At 36.8% G+C, this 17,436-nt stretch overlaps 1 protein-coding gene and 1 long non-coding RNA gene across 5 annotated transcripts in view; one reads left to right on the top strand and one right to left on the bottom strand.

Moving 5' to 3' along the window:
* The first annotated feature begins 425 nt into the window (after window positions 1-425).
* BOLL (boule RNA binding protein) overlaps window positions 426-17,436 on the top strand; it is a 60,696-nt gene continuing 43,685 nt past the window's right edge. The window contains exons 1-6 of one of the 4 annotated variants that reach the window (XM_017869317.1): window positions 426-1,022; window positions 5,095-5,238; window positions 7,889-7,980; window positions 9,850-9,904; window positions 11,208-11,283; window positions 14,936-15,063. In XM_017869317.1, the coding sequence (XP_017724806.1) occupies window positions 1,002-1,022; window positions 5,095-5,238; window positions 7,889-7,980; window positions 9,850-9,904; window positions 11,208-11,283; window positions 14,936-15,063 (516 nt within the window). In that variant the 5' untranslated portion in view covers window positions 426-1,001. Of the gene's footprint in view, window positions 1,023-1,657; window positions 1,953-2,309; window positions 2,348-5,094; window positions 5,239-7,888; window positions 7,981-9,849; window positions 9,905-11,207; window positions 11,284-14,935; window positions 15,064-17,436 lie in introns of those variants that run through there. The other 3 variants (XM_017869318.1, XM_017869319.1, XM_017869320.1) reach the window with 3 other exon arrangements.
* On the bottom strand, window positions 12,130-15,064 carry LOC108527839 (uncharacterized). Its single transcript, XR_001884951.1, has 2 exons — window positions 15,004-15,064; window positions 12,130-12,909 (listed from the first exon to the last, which is right to left on the bottom strand). It is a non-coding gene; the product is annotated as an uncharacterized LOC108527839 (long non-coding RNA).

The raw sequence follows: 17,436 nt of genomic DNA, 5'->3' as shown, positions 1-17,436 counted from the left end.
GCCTGGGCGACAGTGCGAGACTCTGTTTCAAAATAAAATAAAATAATTAGTTAATTAATTCATTAATTTTTTTTTAATGCAATCTTCTTCCAAAGGCGATCACAAGGCTGTTGGAGGGTGGAGCCGCTAAGTCGCCCCCTACCGTGAGGGTGGCTTCGTCCGGGACCATTCCAGAGGCTGTGCCACTGCTGGAGGTGCTCAGCGGGGCCGGGACCTGCTTAGGGCACGGTCCGGGGCGGGCACCGGAGCCCGACTAGGCTGAGCGGCAGGTCCTGACGAAGCCACCCGCGCGGCCCCGCCCGCCTGGCGGGATGAGTGACGGCGGCAACAGGTGCAGAGAGGCGTCCGCGGCTTGTCGGGAGCCCCCGAGTTTGGCGCGTCAGGCCCCAAGAGTCAGAGTTTGACTCTAGAACCTTCTTCGCATTACACCAGTCTTCGGAAGTCGCCCGTCAATCGGCTTCTTCTAGCCCAGTAAAGGCTTAAGGTCACCTCAACCTCTCGAAACCCACCAGTCCCAGAGGCCGACTCTTCAAAAGTGGAGGAGACGGGAAGGCGTGCCGTGCATGGAGCTTTGCCTGACCGCTCGCTCTCTCCTCCCCAGCCGTCTGAGAGCAGGCGAGAGGGGTCCCAGAACAGAGCCCTCGCTCCGCACGCCCCACGCCCGCCCCGCTGTGCCTTGCGCTCTGCCCCTGAGACGCCCCGACTTGGAGTCCCAGAGCCACAGCCGAAACTCGCCCGCCCGCGCCCCTCTCCGGCTTGCGGCGCCCGCCCGCACCGCCGCCTGCCACCCGAGGCGACGCTGCCTGCTTCTCCCCACCCGGCAGGTGGCAGGTTCAGGGCCCGGGTCCGAGTCTGCTCCCCTGCAGCTGCCACCGCCGCCCTCGCCGCCAGGGGGCGAGAGTCCCAGGCAGGACAAGCAGCGCTGCTGCCTTGGCGTGAAGGTGGTTTCAAACTTTAGGCTTCTCTTCCCTACCCTGCGTCTCTGAAGAGCAGAGAGGAAGATGGAAACCGAGTCCGGACAGGTGAGTACGGCGATCAGGGCCCCAGGGCGCGGGGTAGCGGGGAGAAGGAGCAGCGTGGAGCCCGTCCCTAAGGGCCTGGAGGGGCAAGGTGAAGACCCCAAACGCTCGCTATCTGGTTAGGAAGAAACGTGGCCAGGTGCTCCATCGACCGCTGCCAGGAGCCGCCCGCCCGCAGACCTCGTCTGGCTGTGTCATGGGGGTCAGGAAGGCGCCGCTACGGGGCCTGGACTGGGTGTAGACGGGCCAGGGGACCTCAGGCGCGGATGTTTCGGGAGGCGGCGGGCTGCCGGGCACCCAGCGGAGTCCAAGCAGATAAACTGCTTTCCCGCCGAAATTGGGCTAAGGCAGCGTCTTTGACGCTCCCTCTGGCCGAACTTCGACCCAGCGGCCCAGAGCGAGGAGTTGCCAGGGCGGTCGACGCCTCCACTCCCTGACTGGTCAGCGAGGTCCGGAAGGTCTGAGAGACCTCGCGGGGGCCCGCCTGTGGCCCAGGTGGGATCTGGACACTGAAGCACTGGCTGTGCACCCAAGCCAGTCAGAGCGGACTTGGGGAATCGAAGGAAGACTGCCCACACAGGCCCGAGGCGCAGCGGCAACGTGCCGTCCAGCCCCGCCCCATCCCGCCGCCAGCAGCCAATCAGGGAGCGCCGCGCGAGGGTGGGGACCAGCTGCGCACGAGGCCAGCGGCGGGGTCGGTGCCGTTGAGGGTTCCCGCCACTGCTGCTGGCGGATTTGCGGGGCAAAATTTCTCGCTGGCTGGCCTTCTTTTCCCTCCCGCACTTTGGTGGGGAGGGGGTGGATCCTCGTTTCGGTGCCCAAGTTCACGATGACCCGAGAGAACTCGAGGAAGTTGTCGCCGCGGCCATTTCCCCCAGTGCCGCAACTTGCTGGCCTTGGAGGGGGAGGAGCGCCGAGGCAGTGACTGCGACGGTTAGCCCGCCCGTTCCTGCTGTCTTCCTTTGCAAAATAGATGCTAGATCTCGAGGTTGACTCAAGGGGAGGAGCCAGTGAGGGCACATTGCTTTGGAGGAGAAGTTTAATAAACTCTCTAGTGCTGGAAGTTTTAGCAAACGGAGGAGACTTCAGACCCGACAACAGTCCCCTTCTAGGTGCTTCCGTAACACGTGCGGAATTTATTGCTAGTTAGAATTTGAGGCTTTCTTTGTTGTTTAACTCAATGCATCACTAATTGTTAATAATGAACTTAGATGTTGCCTCTACCTGAGCCTTGCTATTGCTAACATTAAAATATTTTGTAGGCCTGGAGCGGTGGCTCACGCCTGTAATCCCAACACATTGGGAAGCTGAGGCGAGCGGATCACGAGGTCAGGAGATCGAGACCATCCTGTCCAACATGGTGAAACCCTGTGTCTACTAAAAATACAAAAAAATTAGTGCACTCCTGTAGTCCCAGCTACTCGGGAGGCTGAGGCAGAAGAATCTCTTGAACCGGGGAGGCAGAGGTTGCAGTGAGCCGAAATCACGCCACTGCACTCCAGCCTGGCATCAGAGCGAGACTCCGTCTCAAATATATATATATACACATATACAGATATACATATGTGTGTATATATATATGTAGTAGACTGCTGTTATACTGTATTCTTTTGCCTTCAGCCTATTTGGCATATCGTGAGCAGGTCTCTCCTGAAGAAATGATTCACTTTTAGTCATTCAACAGATATTCATTGAGCACCTGCTGTGTACTGTCAGTACTTTAGATGCTGCCGTGAAAAAAGCAAAACTCCTGCCCTAGTGCATTACATAATAGTGGAGACAGATAATGGACATAATAAGTAAATTATATCGTATGTTAGAAAATGATGAGGGAGAAAAATTAAGCAAAGCGAGCCCACATTAGAGCAGGAGCCTTAGAGAGTGGAGGAGAGTGAAGTGAATTGAGTGTGAAAGGTTTTTCTTTTCTCAGGGAGTATCCTTTAGTTTCTCGAGATTGGAAATAAAGCACTGTTTACTTCCGTTCATTTCATCCTTCCCTCGATGAAATATACTGGGGTTTGTCTTTTACTTAAATTTGCGAACAAATTAGTACATCTTATTTTCAATAAGAGAATTTCATGAAGAATGATTTTTTTTAATTTAGCAAATAGGTAATTTTGACACTGTAAACAAATGGGCAGAAAGACAAGATTACATCTACTAGAGCTGTTATATTATTTCTAGCGATACAAAATCCACAGTTGAAAAATACTAAGCATTCCAGAATTACCCATTCTGAGCATTATATCCTACTGAGCAAAGTGACTGATGTCACAAATAACCTCCAAGTGCCCAGAGAGAAAGTTGTTAAGATTAGATTCCCAGTTTCTTTCACTGGAAACTACAACATAGTAATTATTAAATGTGGTGGCTTTTCCGTGTTTTAAAAGAAGTATTTACGTATTCCCTTATTAGGAGTATGTACTTCCTTAAGGCTGGATGGGGAAGAGAGCCCATAAGATCCAGCCTATAGCCCAATTGCCACTCCTGCCCTAGTCATTTCTCTGTACATCTTGCAAAGATTAATTGAGGGATTGTGATTGTATTGACCAGAGAAGAAAGAACACAAATTTGAAAAAGAACAACTCTATTACCTGAGCTGGAAATTCATTTTCATGTGTTTGTTTCTCAGAGAATTGGAATTATGAACTTCAAGATTTGTTATTTTCTTTTTCTTTCTTTTTGAGACGGGGTCTCGCTTTGTTGCCCAGGCTGGGGTTGAACTCCTGACCTCAAGCAATCCTCCTGCCTCAGCCTCCCAAGCAGCTGGGATTACAGGCGCAAGCCACAACACCCAGTTTACTTCGAGTTTTTTGAAGCACACATTTAGGATATTAGACTGTCTCAGAAGTGTGTTTAGTGTTTCCAGATGGAAAATAATTCACCAGTTCTTGAACTGGTTTCTCTTCTACATGATTCTCAAGTCCTGGTTTTCTTTCAGTTATACCTTAAAAGTCTATTATTTTACCATTCTGCAAAGGCTTATACATTTATATATGTTTATTAAAATTTAAATTAGATCCTCTAACTTATCGTTGTGAACATATGGATATGTACTGAGCTAATTCTTTGGAATAAACATTTATGAGCTATAAGTATATAATTTTTAACAAAATCAGTCCAATCTTCAAATTGACAAGTGCATTTAAAATTTTGACCTTCAGGCTGAAAATGGTGAATGTGAATGTTAGAGTTTATTAACTTGTCAATGACCGTTAGTTAAAGACCACCAGGAACACATGCGTCATTTAGTGAACTTGGGTCTGTTAGTCGTTCAAACAAGGGAAAACAGAAACCATGGGGCCTCTCAATTAGAAGGTGTTAGAACTCATAGGATATAGGCTTGTGTTGAGCAATTTTTAGAGAGGGTTTAAGGAAGTAAGGCTTTACTCTGGAATGTATATCGTCAGGAAATGGTAGTAATTCTGTGATTGGATATGTTAACTTTTATCTAAAAGGAAAGAAAAATGAATCGATGCCAAAACTATAACTGATAAAGAAGGAGCAGTCACTCATATCAGCCAGAATGGAGGGATGTTTGGTTATTATTGTGATTTGGGCAATGCCTTTGTTTTAGTCAGCCTTCAAACATGATTGTGGAGTGGTCTTGTTTTTAATCTTAATCCATCAGAGTCACAGGGTGACTTTGTCTGATGTTAGTGTTCTGTTAATGAGAGAACACCACAGCCTAGCTGTGAGTGCCAGGCCAACTCCTAACAACACCAGGGCCTAGCTGATTGTGTCAGGCTGGGACTGTTTTTCTCTTTCTCAAACATCTTCATGAGTTTAATATTCCCCTTAATAATTAAGTAATCGGTTTGATAATATAAGCATTTTAAATAATGTACTTAATATTTAAAATCTCTATAATGGAGTAGATTCTGTGTTTCCTAGTTCTGTTGCTCTAAAAAGCTCTTAGCTCTAATTATAATTTTATAATATTAAAAGTAAAGCCTAGAATATTATATTTTACCTAAATGACTCATCTTTTTGAAAGATATGCGTTTTCAGTCTGCATCAAAAGCAGACTGCATTATACCCAGTGCAAAAAGTGTAAAAGAATTTTATTTTACAGCAAACATCAGACCAGATGCAAACAGATTCATTATCTCCATCCCCTAATCCTGTGTCGCCTGTGCCTTTGAATAACCCAACAAGTGCCCCAAGATATGGAACAGTGATCCCTAATCGCATCTTTGTAGGAGGAATTGACTTTAAGGTACCTATTTATGCATGCAGTAAAGTGTATTTTTTCATTAGAAGTCTTTATTTCTCAGAAATTGTTTCTTTGTGCAGCTATAAAATCATAACATATTTGCATAATGATTAATAGATTTGGATTACTTTATTATAAAGAATCTTTCAAACCAACATGTAGGTTACATAAAGTATAAAAACTGTTCAATGTCAAATACAAGGAAATTGAGCCTCATTGACTTGCTGTAGGCTCCTAGCCAGTCACATAGTGACAGAGTGAGACTAGAAGCCTCGTTTTCTGTCTCGTAGCTCCACACTCTTCCATACCAGAACTAATTATACTTTCTTGCCTATACTCCAATAGCCAAAATAATGAATGATTATAATTTTCAAAAGAGACTCAATTCTTTAAAAACTTAGTTTTATGAAATACTATTTCTTTATCCCAACTCTTATCTCAGATTCCTGAGCAACCTCCTAGGTGTCTATTCTTTGCAAAGCACTTTCTATGTTAGAGTTTAGGATTTGATTACCAAAAAAGTCCTGTGTCCTTGTCAAAATAAAGCATCTTAAAAATAATATATTTAAGCAGAAAAAAATAACTATTCGGTACTAGACTTAGTACCTGGGTGCCGAAATAATCTGTACAACAAACCCCCATGACGATTTATCTTTATAACAAATCTGCACGTGTACCCCGAACCTAAAATAAAAGTTTTTTAAAAAGTAATATATTTACATCATGTAATCAGCCATTCCACTCTTTCAAGGAAGCATAGTTCATGAGATGATGTGCAGTGCCCCTCACCCCGCAAGAGTAAACACCTACAAGAAAGGCATGCATAGGTATTGTAAGTGGAATACTCTTACTTTTAAATGGATATATGGAAGGACTTCCAAGACTCTATTTTACATATTAGAAATTATAGGGAGTTATTTTTTACAAAAAAAAAAACTTTCCTTATGCCATTAGGTGTGATATTTGACATTTGTAACTCACTATTTCCATATAGTCAATCTGTTACAATTTGGGTGGAATTTCTTTTTTCCTGCACAAGAGAAATGTTACGCTTAGTGTATTTGCCAAAACAATGAGTCTTAAACAAGTGTATGATTGTTTCACTAAAATAAAGTAAGAAAATTATTTCTTATAAAATATTTATTTTTAGAAAGGTTTTCTGTATCTGTGGAAAATACTGACGGCTGGCAGAAATGTTCAATTTGGGAATTCATTTATATTACAATAGCTTAGCATGTTTTTAAAAATAAGTTATCAATAAATATAAATATTTGTATGGCCAAGTTATTTGAGGTTACTGAAGCCCATCAGCTGCAGCATGAACTTTGGAGACGGTTGTTATAAGGCAGCCATAGCTTTATGGTAACTGCTAGGGCTCCCTCCTGTATGCTTATACCTTTTTCAAAACCACAGATAAAGTCCAGCAAGGAAATAATTTACTGTAATAGCAAGTAGTCACAGACTTTTTGACCTTTCATTTTTAGAAGCGAACAGACTATCTCTCTTAATGCTTACTTTTCTTGACTGTCCCTTTGTCATTGAAGAAGTGGAGCTACAAAATTGAGCTAGTGATTATTCTACCAGAGAATAGTTGGAATTAATTTGTATTCAAATATCTAGTAACAATTCTTATTCTAGCATTGATTTCATTTTCTGTTAACTGAAATAAAAGGCATTCAGTTTTTCTTAGATTGAATCAGTATTTGTCATTACCCAGCTTAGCAGGCTTTATGTTACCAACTAAAAACCAATAGTGTATGTGAGTAGTGAGGTGACAGTTGAACTCAAAAGGCATAGCTCTGCACTAAGGCATGTCTTTTTCTGGTGTATATAAAGAAATTTTATTCTAGAGAAAAGTTACTCTTGTCGACAAACAGTTACAGCTAAACCAGAAAATGAAATTGCAATGAATTTAATGTCAGTATTCTGAGAAAAGGTGATATGAGTCTATTATCAGACTATTTTGATTAGAAAAACAGATATGCCAAAACCATCTTTGTAGATACCTTGTATGTTTTAAATGTAATTATGATTCCAATTTTTATTTTACTACCAAAACAATGTCTGAATTTAGCTGAAATGTATATTGAGTACAGATAAGGAATCTAATAACTCAAAATTATAGTCACTCCATTGTTCTCACAGTTGAGTTGAAGCACTTTTGGAAATACATTCCTTTCCTAAAACTGACTTAGGAAAGGAGTTCCTGAGACTACTGATTAAAATAGAATGATTGGTGTAGGCCAACACAACCTAGTTCCACTGCCATGACTGTCTCTGAGCCACAAGAGCCAATAGTAATATACCCTTACTATGGAAATAGCATTCCTAATCCAAATTGTTTTTTAAAAAACTGGCCAGCTAGCGAACAAGAATCATTTAAAGATTTCTTTAAATAATGAGCTTTGTAGTTTTAAAATAATTCAGCTTACATTTTTATTGACATACAGTAATTTAACAACATAGCTATTGTATAAAGCAAGGTATTTATATTGATTTTAATCACCTGGTGGTTTATGCACTGTTTTGTGCATGAGAGGCATTTTTCATGCATCTTATCTATAACTTTTTCTGTCTCCAGAGCAAGCATGAGAATTATTCATCTTTTATCAACTAAAAAATGTTTTTTAATGTTTTCTTTTTATGCCATTAGACAAATGAAAGTGATTTAAGAAAATTTTTTTCCCAGTATGGGTCTGTGAAAGAAGTGAAGATTGTAAATGACAGAGCTGGAGTATCCAAAGGGTTAGTATCACTATAGATTGTCTATAGAATTAACAACTCTATCTTCATTGGATTACTAGGTTTTGTATGCCAGTTTACTTTGGTTCCATTTTCCAGCGGAGACTATCATGCCCTCTTCTTTCCTCCTACCTTTTGATTTCCTGTTTGTGTGTGTGTGTGTGTGTGTGTGTGTGTGTGTGTGTGTGTGTGTGTATTTTGGAGGGAGGAGACACTGTAGTATTTCTTAATTTGTTGGGAAGTTATTCCTGCCTGGGTGGAGGGACCATTCACTGTTAGGTAGCAAGCACTTTATGTGAGTAGCAGATGTACATTAGCTGAGGAATGAGAAGCTAAAGGAATCAGATTCTTTTGGAATTGTATCCCTGCTTTAGGCTATAGAGAGCTTTATTTGAAAACAGCTGACACCAAGAAATGTCTGTAGGTTGTGCCTCAGAGACCTAATTGGGGGACCAATATGAGAAATATAATTCTAGTGAGAATGATTTTGAATTACCCTATCAATGATAATGAAAATGAGAAGAAAGCAATAAACTGTGTCTTTAAATGTATAGAGCTGTTTCAGTGGATTGTTATGTGTACAAAGCCCAATTTCAGGAAAAAAAAAAAAAGGTAGCTTGCATAGTACACTCACTTAAGGAGTTGGAATGCAAAGTTAAAAGAAAATAGATAAGGCAGTAAAGTATTGTATTTATTTTCTTGAAAGACCCATATTTATAGGCGTAAGAAAAGGGACCCATTGCAGTGATATTAGTGAGAAACAACATTCGACAGATGGATACTCTGGAAGAGATGGGATTCTACAGAAAGGTTATTTTTAAATAAATGAGATACTTCCTCAGAATGCCAAACAGTATTAAGATGAAGTGAGATTTTACCTCTTTTGTTTTACTAACAGAATTTGCAATGTTTTGGTAATATCCATTTTTTAATCATTGAAAAACATACATGGAAATGTAAACTGTATTTTATGCCTTTTCCACTGGGTGGTGTGTGTGTTCTACCAAAAAAAAAAATAGTGTAAAATAATTCCTTAACTCTTTTAATATTTGGGCAAATAGATAAAGAGAAATTCCTTTGTTTAAAAGAAGAAACTTGGTATATGATTCAGTAATTATGAATTGAAGAAAATAGTGAAGATATTTAGCATTACTCAGAAGAGTTTCCTTAAGTTATCTAAATGGCAATTATGTTTTGAGAGATACACTTTTCTTTCTTTTGTTACTTTTCTCTACCTATTTTGGCTTTTGGACATGAAGCACATTATTTATGTGTATTTGTATCTTGAACATTATATGAATTGTGTTTGAAGTTAATTATGTATGAAAACAGATATGAAATCTGCATTGTACATATTTTAATTGATATTGTTTGGGAAATATACTAATAATTACATTATCAGTTATATGTGCTAATAATAATAACTAAATAATACATTTACATAGCCATTCACCAATATAAGAAATTTTATTGTGTTGAAATGTTTAATTTTTTAGTTATTTTTCAACTTTGATTTCTCTTAGCCAAACTTCTATTAGTTTAATAGATTATTGCTCTGGATTGAAATTTATTGCATCCCAATTTTTAAGCCACAGCATGAATCTCTTGTGCTTTTCTTTCTTACATATAGCTGAGGGCTGAAGCTGTTTCAGGATCTCAGGGTTTTTTTTTCTTTTAGTTCCCTGACCAAGGGAGGTGACAGTGTTAAACTGTGAGTGATTCTTCTAAGATTCCCATGCTAGTGCAGCATAGAAAGATGCCTACTCCTACAGTGGCCCATTATTTAAAAGCAAAATTTTAAAACATTTTAATATAATTAATATAACATTCTAAGAAAATGATTAATTAGTAATAATTAATGCATTTATTTAGGTATGGTTTCGTCACTTTTGAAACACAAGAAGATGCACAAAAAATTTTACAAGAGGTATGATTTTTTGGTGTATTTAACTTCATTTCTGGAACTTTTGTATTTGAAACTAATCTTTTCAGGGTTCGAATACAGTAATCAATTGCTTTTTTAAAAAGGTTTTCATCTTAAGATTGGCATTGGTCTGTAGGAAACTTGATCTGCAGAAGAGCAAATTCCAAAATCATTACGAGTATGGTTGTGAAACTGTAATATAATGTTTCGCTTTATTTACTTAAACTAAGAACTTGGGGATATGTCTTTTGCAAAGTGTTAATAGCATTTTGAATGTTTAAAAAACACTACAAATGTGGATTCCAACAGTGAGGTTATCTGAGATGATTTCCCTCCTGTGAAAAACATTATATAAACTAAGAATATTCACAGAAAAAGCCTATAGCCAGCAATTCAGTGTGATAACTTTAAGTTAAGGCAAATATAACATTTAACTTTTTTAGAAAAAAAGTAGAATTTGAATTATATGTTATTAAAATCATATACAGTAAATTCTTGTTATTTGTGGCAGTTATGTTCTCTATCATTGCTAGGAACACTGAATTAGCAAATGCTGAACTACTCTTTCTAGGGGAAACACAAGGTAAGGTTCCCAAGAACCTCTGGTCACAATATTGCCATCAACCTATCAATATATAACCTTGTTTTTTGTGTTTTTCCATTTAAAGGCATCATATATAACAGATTACTGGTTCATTAACATTGAAGCCATGGCCAATAGCACTATAATTCATGCTTGAATTAAGTACATCTAATATATATCTTCTCCATAAGGCCTATGACAGTCTTCTTGTGCTAGCCAGCACTTCAGCAATGCACATGGGGGCCATTTTAAATAGCACAATCACCAACAAAAAAGCACAAAAATGGAGAAAGCATGCCACTAAATAGAAAGCTCTCTCTTAGAGTATGAGCACTGGAACAAGAAGAAAGAATATCGCCTTATGTGACCTCAGCTGGGAGCATGTGCATCAGGCTACTCAAATTTTCTGCCACTCTGCACGTGTCCACTAATAACCTCAAAATTGCCACAAATATTAATTTTAGGATTACAAATAAATTTTAGCAAATAGGTAAATTCACAAATACAGAATCCATGAGTAATGAGGATTGACTGTGTTACAAATGGGGAATTGCGGTCACACCTAGATCTATTTCAGTCTGAAGACTGCTCTTTCCCACTATTCCTTGCTGATTTCAAAGAATGTTATAGTCTGAATTTTTGAAATTCTTTCTAACTGATTTTTCCTTATTTATAAATAATAGTGCTAAAATAGTAAAATAATTTCCTTTTTCTTTATTTTAGGCTGAAAAACTTAATTACAAGGATAAGAAGCTGAACATTGGTCCAGCAATAAGAAAACAACAAGTAGGGATCCCTCGTATGTATTGAAAACTAATGTATTTTTAAATATTTTTGCTTGGTTCTTTTTTGAAATATAAGACTTTTTATAGAACTTTATTAAAAGATCATGTTTCTTTCATTTAATAGTTATTTTAGCAAAGTTGGTGGAAAAACTGAGTATTTTTTGCCACAAAATAATGTATCTCAATTTTTTTGGTTGGGAAAAAACTTTATATACATAAAGATGCTTAAGTATATTCTGTGTAGTTATATCATTAAAGGAACAATCTTTAATGATGAAAATATAATTTAAAATAGCAAAAGTAATTAGAAGTACTTTAATAATTTAGACTTACTAATGAGAAAAAATTTAATTAGAAAGTAATTTAAAATTAATCAGAGTAAAAATATTGAAAGTGAAAACGTAGAACTAATACCAGAAACTCGCTGCATGCTATGTACTGTGACCCAGCCAGGTGTGTCATAATTTTCAGGGAGACAATCCCTAAAGCTTTAGGAATTAGCTAAGTTATGTATCTACTTTCCTCAAATTTCTCCAATGCTTTCAATTCTATTATTCTTTCCTCACTCTTTCTATTTATTAAGTTAGGCATCTTCATAGTTAACTTTTTACCTTTAATGTTTATTAAAATTCCAAACAGTCTTTGACTAGAAGGAGAAATGTGATGTAAAATTAATAACTAACTTATTTTCTCTTGGCCACATCCTAGTGTCTACGGGAATGTTTAAAACATTTGGTAATTATTATATATAATCTGTTAACAAATTAATAGATTGTATTCATTTGGACTGTTATGCTTTTGACTTAGAAACAATAAATATTCAGTTAATACAGTTGCCGCAACTACAACAAATTAAGAGATTAATTTTGACTTAGTATTTGTTAATTTAGGAGACAAAGTATCCTCAGTAGGTTAATACAAAATGGAATGCACTAAATATGGCAGAATGCTGAATATTTTCGGACTATTGTTGTTACTTGCAAAGATTAAGCTAGAACATATAGTAACAGTCCTTTAGCCCATTATCACCAGCAATATGTACTAAATAGTAATGTTCATAGTATGATCTACCAGTTGCTGAAATAGAAAATAAATCAGCACTGTGCTGAATGCTTTCAAATATACTAACTGTTTTTTCAAAACTGCTTAGTGGAAGGGTCAATGTTATGGGTTTTCATTTAATCTTCATAGAACCCCATGCCGTATTATTATATCTATTTTTGTAAATAGAAAATTCAATCCCAAAAAGGTAAAGTCATTGTTTTAAAAATGTTTCTGCTGAAATACTTGTAGAGGAGAGTTAATCTTGGCATGTTGTGGTTCCTAACCCACTGCAGCATATGGGAATTGCAAATTTTCTTTAAAGTCTCACGATTTATGTAAAAACATCATGCATAATTTGCATTCTGTTCCATAATATCATATTGTTTATTTGAATATAAAATGTTTCCCAAAACAATTGAACAAAACTGATTCTGTAGGAAGATTACTATGTTCAGCCTCTGCTTTTTCATATCTCCTGATACACCATCCATCCCTTATCCAACTTTGAGAAATATGGGGTTAAATAGCCTAATGGTGAGTGGTGGCATTAGCCTTCAAATGCAGGACTGTTTGATTCCAAAGTTCTTTTGACTTTTCTGCAAAGAAAAATAGGTATTAAAAGTACATTTACAAATAAGGGATTCTTATCTTAGTTTTTTCTTAGATCTGTCATTTCTTTCCATCTCCATTACCAACACCCGAGTCCCAGCTAACCACTTTGCTTACCTTAATTCCTGGAAAATCGTCCTAAGTGGTCTCTCTGAATCCAATCTTTCTCCCTTCTAATCCATCAATCACAAGGAAGCCGGAGTGATCTCTCAAAGTGCACCTCTTATTGTCTTATGCTCAGCTTATTTTGAGGTATTCTTCCCTTTTCTTTCCATGCTTTAGCCATCTAGCCTTCTTTCAGTTCCAGAACATACTATACTCCTGTTCTCAGAATCTAATATACTGTTTTCTTTACCTAGAATGTTCTTTGCCATCCAATTCATTCTTTAGAGCTTAGCTGAAACATCATTTCATCACAAATGTTCCATATATATGTATATATAGTGATTTTTATATATGTTTTGTATATATAATAATTGAAATGTTCAGTATCATACCCTATACTGCCTCATGTATTTATCAAAATTGTATTTAATTAATTAATTGTGTAATCAAGTAATTACTATCTTCCCTACCAGACCTAACTTCTTTGAAGATACAGACCATCTCATTTCTAATTTTTTTATTTTTTGCTGTATCACTAGGGCCCAGTTCAATGCCTTGAGATAGTATGCACTGAAAATTTATTTATTTAGCGAGTAAAGCATGGTTCATGTTCTTTGAATAATGAACCATTATTGAATAATGAACCATTATCATTATCTTTGAATAATAGTTGAATAACTTTTGGGGGGAATCCATGGACCTCCAGAATTGCATGTAAAATTGTGTTTGACTGTATATATATCTGAGGAAAAGGTCCCTGGTTTTCATCGGATTCTCAAAAAGATCTAATTAAGAACCATTAAAATAAATAATAACAATACTAGATCAAATGCAGTGAAAATATAAAAGCTGAGGAGCAATAGTATTACTTAAAGTGGTAGGCCCGTGCTATTTGCAGTGTGGTTTGCAGACAGTGTCAGTTCATTGGAAGCTGTCAAAATGCAAATTCTTAGGCCCTGTCCCAGATTTACTGACTCAAAATCTCTGAAGATAAGTCCCTGGAATTTGCATTTTAATAAACAATTTAGGTGATTCTAATTTATGTGAAACTTTGAGAAGCACTAGTACAGGTGGAAGAAGAATTGTCAGTTTCACTAATTTATATAACCTTGCTGGTTAAGACCCTAATCTAATTTGGCTAATTTAACTTTTAAAGTCTCCTCCATGACAAAAAAAAAAAAAAAAAAATGTATATTATTTATTGTTTTTTGGTTTGTGGTGGGGGTTTATATAACTTGGCCTGGGAAAAGAGATGGGGACCCCAGACTAGCCACATGAAGACTTGAGGTCATGTTTGCAACAGCAGCAGTTGTAGCAAAGGGAGACTAGATAGAGAATAGATCATAGAAAAGAGAGATAAAAGAGAGCCACAGCATGAATGAATGTTTGCTGGTAGGATATCCAAAGAATTAGTAGGGTGGAACCAAAATGTCTTCAGGAAAGTAGAATCTTCTCCAACTCTACTGCTTCCATCATCTTTGAACTTTCAGAAATAAAAGGTCTAACCAAGACCTTAGGAACTTTACTATAGTGTATGTAGTCTTAAAGTAATTATACATAATTTATATTTGTACAAATAATTACTTTGCTGATGATAATCTAAATTGTTAAGCTCTGTGTAGCATACTGGTGTTGGAATCTGAATTGATACATATTTAGTATTTCTTATTAGCATTGTTTATCTTTTCTTTTAATCATCTTAAACTAAAAGCTTTAAGGTATTGAGTTTAAAAATACATGCTTCAAAGATACTTTGACATAAGGAATTTTTTTAAAATACCTGTGACATTCCATTTTTACCATAGCTACATAGGTATATTAAGATAAATATTTTCTGAAGTGTTTAGAAACTACATTTTAACAGTTAAAGTGAACATTTTAATTATTATTATTTAATCTTTGCTTTAGGTTCTAGTATAATGCCAGCAGCTGGAACAATGTATCTAACAACTTCAACTGGATATCCTTATACTTACCATAATGGCGTTGCTTATTTTCATACTCCAGAGGTAACTTCTGTCCCACCACCTTGGTCTGTAAGTAATTTCATTTAAAAAGGATTTCCACCTATTACTTATCGATTTTTTAATGTTTGTTTTATTTCTGAAATATTTCAACTACAGATAATTATAAATAATAACACACGTCAACCAAATTTAATAGACATCAACATTTTGCAACATTTACTTAAGTTCTTAAAATGGGGAGTAAAGTAAAACAGCTTCAGGTCAATTCTCCTTACCCCCACTTCCTTACCCTCTTTCCTGTTCAGAAGTAAGCAGAATATCTTTCCTATTCATTTCATATATTTTTACCACAAATATATGTATTCATAAATGACATTTAGTATTGTTTTAGTGGTTTTTAAACACTGTATAAATAATCTGGTTTTTTCACTCAGCATTATATTTTTGAGATCAAACCATGTTTATCTCTTTTTAGATTATATCACATTGGTCCTTGTATATGTAGTTCACCTATTTTAATATTTTATAATATTTCATTGTATGAGTGTATTACAATTTTTTATATTCCTCTATTGATGGACATTTTAAGTTTTTTCTACAAACAAAATTACATTGAATACCCAGATCTTGTATGTATTATGTGAGGGTTTTTCTGGGGCAGTGGTTTTCTAAGGTTTTACTTATTATGTAAATTATCTCTGAATTTTTTTGAAATATTATGAAAACAGTCACTCATTTTTAAGTTGATATCTGAAGTTTATTATAAGTTTAAATAGTTTAGGAATATTGTATATTGTAGGTTTATATATTTTCATCAAAACTTTGTATCTGTAGATTTAGCTTACTTAATAGTGGAAAGTGTCTGCTCTATAACTCAGTTAACAAAGCCAGTCAAACAAATGAAACTACTGAATAAAACTTTCTTTTAGAAAATTCCGACTTTATTTTTAAACTCAAATAAATGAATTAATATGTATCCATGTGACCATCAGCTAATTTAAGTTTGTTCCCTAGATGAAATAAGTATCATCTCCCCTTTAATACTTCTTATGCAAGCTCTTTCTATTTCGCCTTCTCTCATTTCTCAGGGCATTGCCCTCTTGAGTTGTATATTTGTTTGATGCCCTGTTGGTATTTACATTCCTGAATAAAGCATTATAGCAAGATCCGGAAGGAGTGAGAAATATACCTTTCTTTAGGGAAGGAAAAAGGTGATGGTGAAAGGAGAGATTTTAAAAGAAGAATACATATTACACAGACACAGTCACAGGCAGATCACATCAGAAAGGAGTACATATGAAGTTTAGAATCTGAAAATTGGTACTCTTAAAAGTTATTCATGCCCATGTATTTATTACTGGAAAATTTTTGTGCTTCCCTAATGTACCTTGGCCTAGGCTAGGATATATACATAGAATTTCACATTCATGAAATATGCATATCTTTGACTAGATGTTGCCAAAGAGCTTTTGAAAGTGTACATTCTAGCCAACAGTTTATGACAGCCCCATTTTTCCATAATCTGCCAACCCTTAAAATTACCAGATTTTTACATTTATGTCAATATTATTTTATGCAGTAATATTTTGTTTTACTTTTATTTGCCTAACTTGTAGTAACATTGAACATATTTTCATATATTTATTGGCCATTCTGCTTTATTCTGTGAACTGCCTGTTCATATCCATTGTCCATTTTTCTGTTGGGGTGATTTGTTTTTATCTTGAGTTCGTTACATGAATTTTGTGGGTTGCCAATATCTTCTTCCAATTTGTGGCTTGTTCATTAACTCTTTTGATTTTTTTCTCATAAAATTTTATGATTTTTTTTGGTCTTTTTTTACAAGATTTTCTTCCTCTTTTTTTATTTTTTATTTTTTCTTATACTTTAAGTTCTAGAGTACATGTGCACAACGTGCAGGTCTGATACATAGGTATACATGTGCCATGTTGGTTTGCTGCAAAAACTCGTCATTTACATTAGGTATTTCTCCTAATGCTATCCCTCCCCCAGCTTCCCACCCCCCAACAGGCCCTGGGGTGTGATGTTCCCCACCCTGTGTCCAAGTGTTTTCATTGTTCAATTCCCACCTGTGAGTGAGAATATGCGGTGTTTGGTTTTCTGTCTTTGTGATAGTTTGCTGAGAATGATAGTTTCCGGCTTCATCCATGTCCCTGCAAAGGACATGAATTCATCCTTTTTTATGGCTGCATAGTATTCCATGGTGTATATGTGCCACATTTTCTTAATCCAGTCTGTCACTGATGGACATTTGGGCTGGTTCCAAGTCTTTGCTATTGTGAATAGTGCCACAATAAACGTATGTGTGTATATGTCTTTGTAGTAGCATGATTTATAAACCTTTGGGTATATATGCAGTAATGGGATTGCTGAGTCAAATGATATTTCTAGTTCTATATCCTTGAGGAATCGCCACACTGT

The sequence above is a fragment of the Rhinopithecus bieti genome, unplaced genomic scaffold, assembly GCF_001698545.2.
Source record: "Rhinopithecus bieti isolate Rb0 unplaced genomic scaffold, ASM169854v2 scaffold_2572, whole genome shotgun sequence".
Classification (NCBI taxonomy): Eukaryota; Metazoa; Chordata; class Mammalia; order Primates; family Cercopithecidae; genus Rhinopithecus; species Rhinopithecus bieti.
The sequence above is the reverse complement of the archived record's forward strand: the minus strand, read 5'-3'. Positions and strand labels throughout refer to the sequence as shown.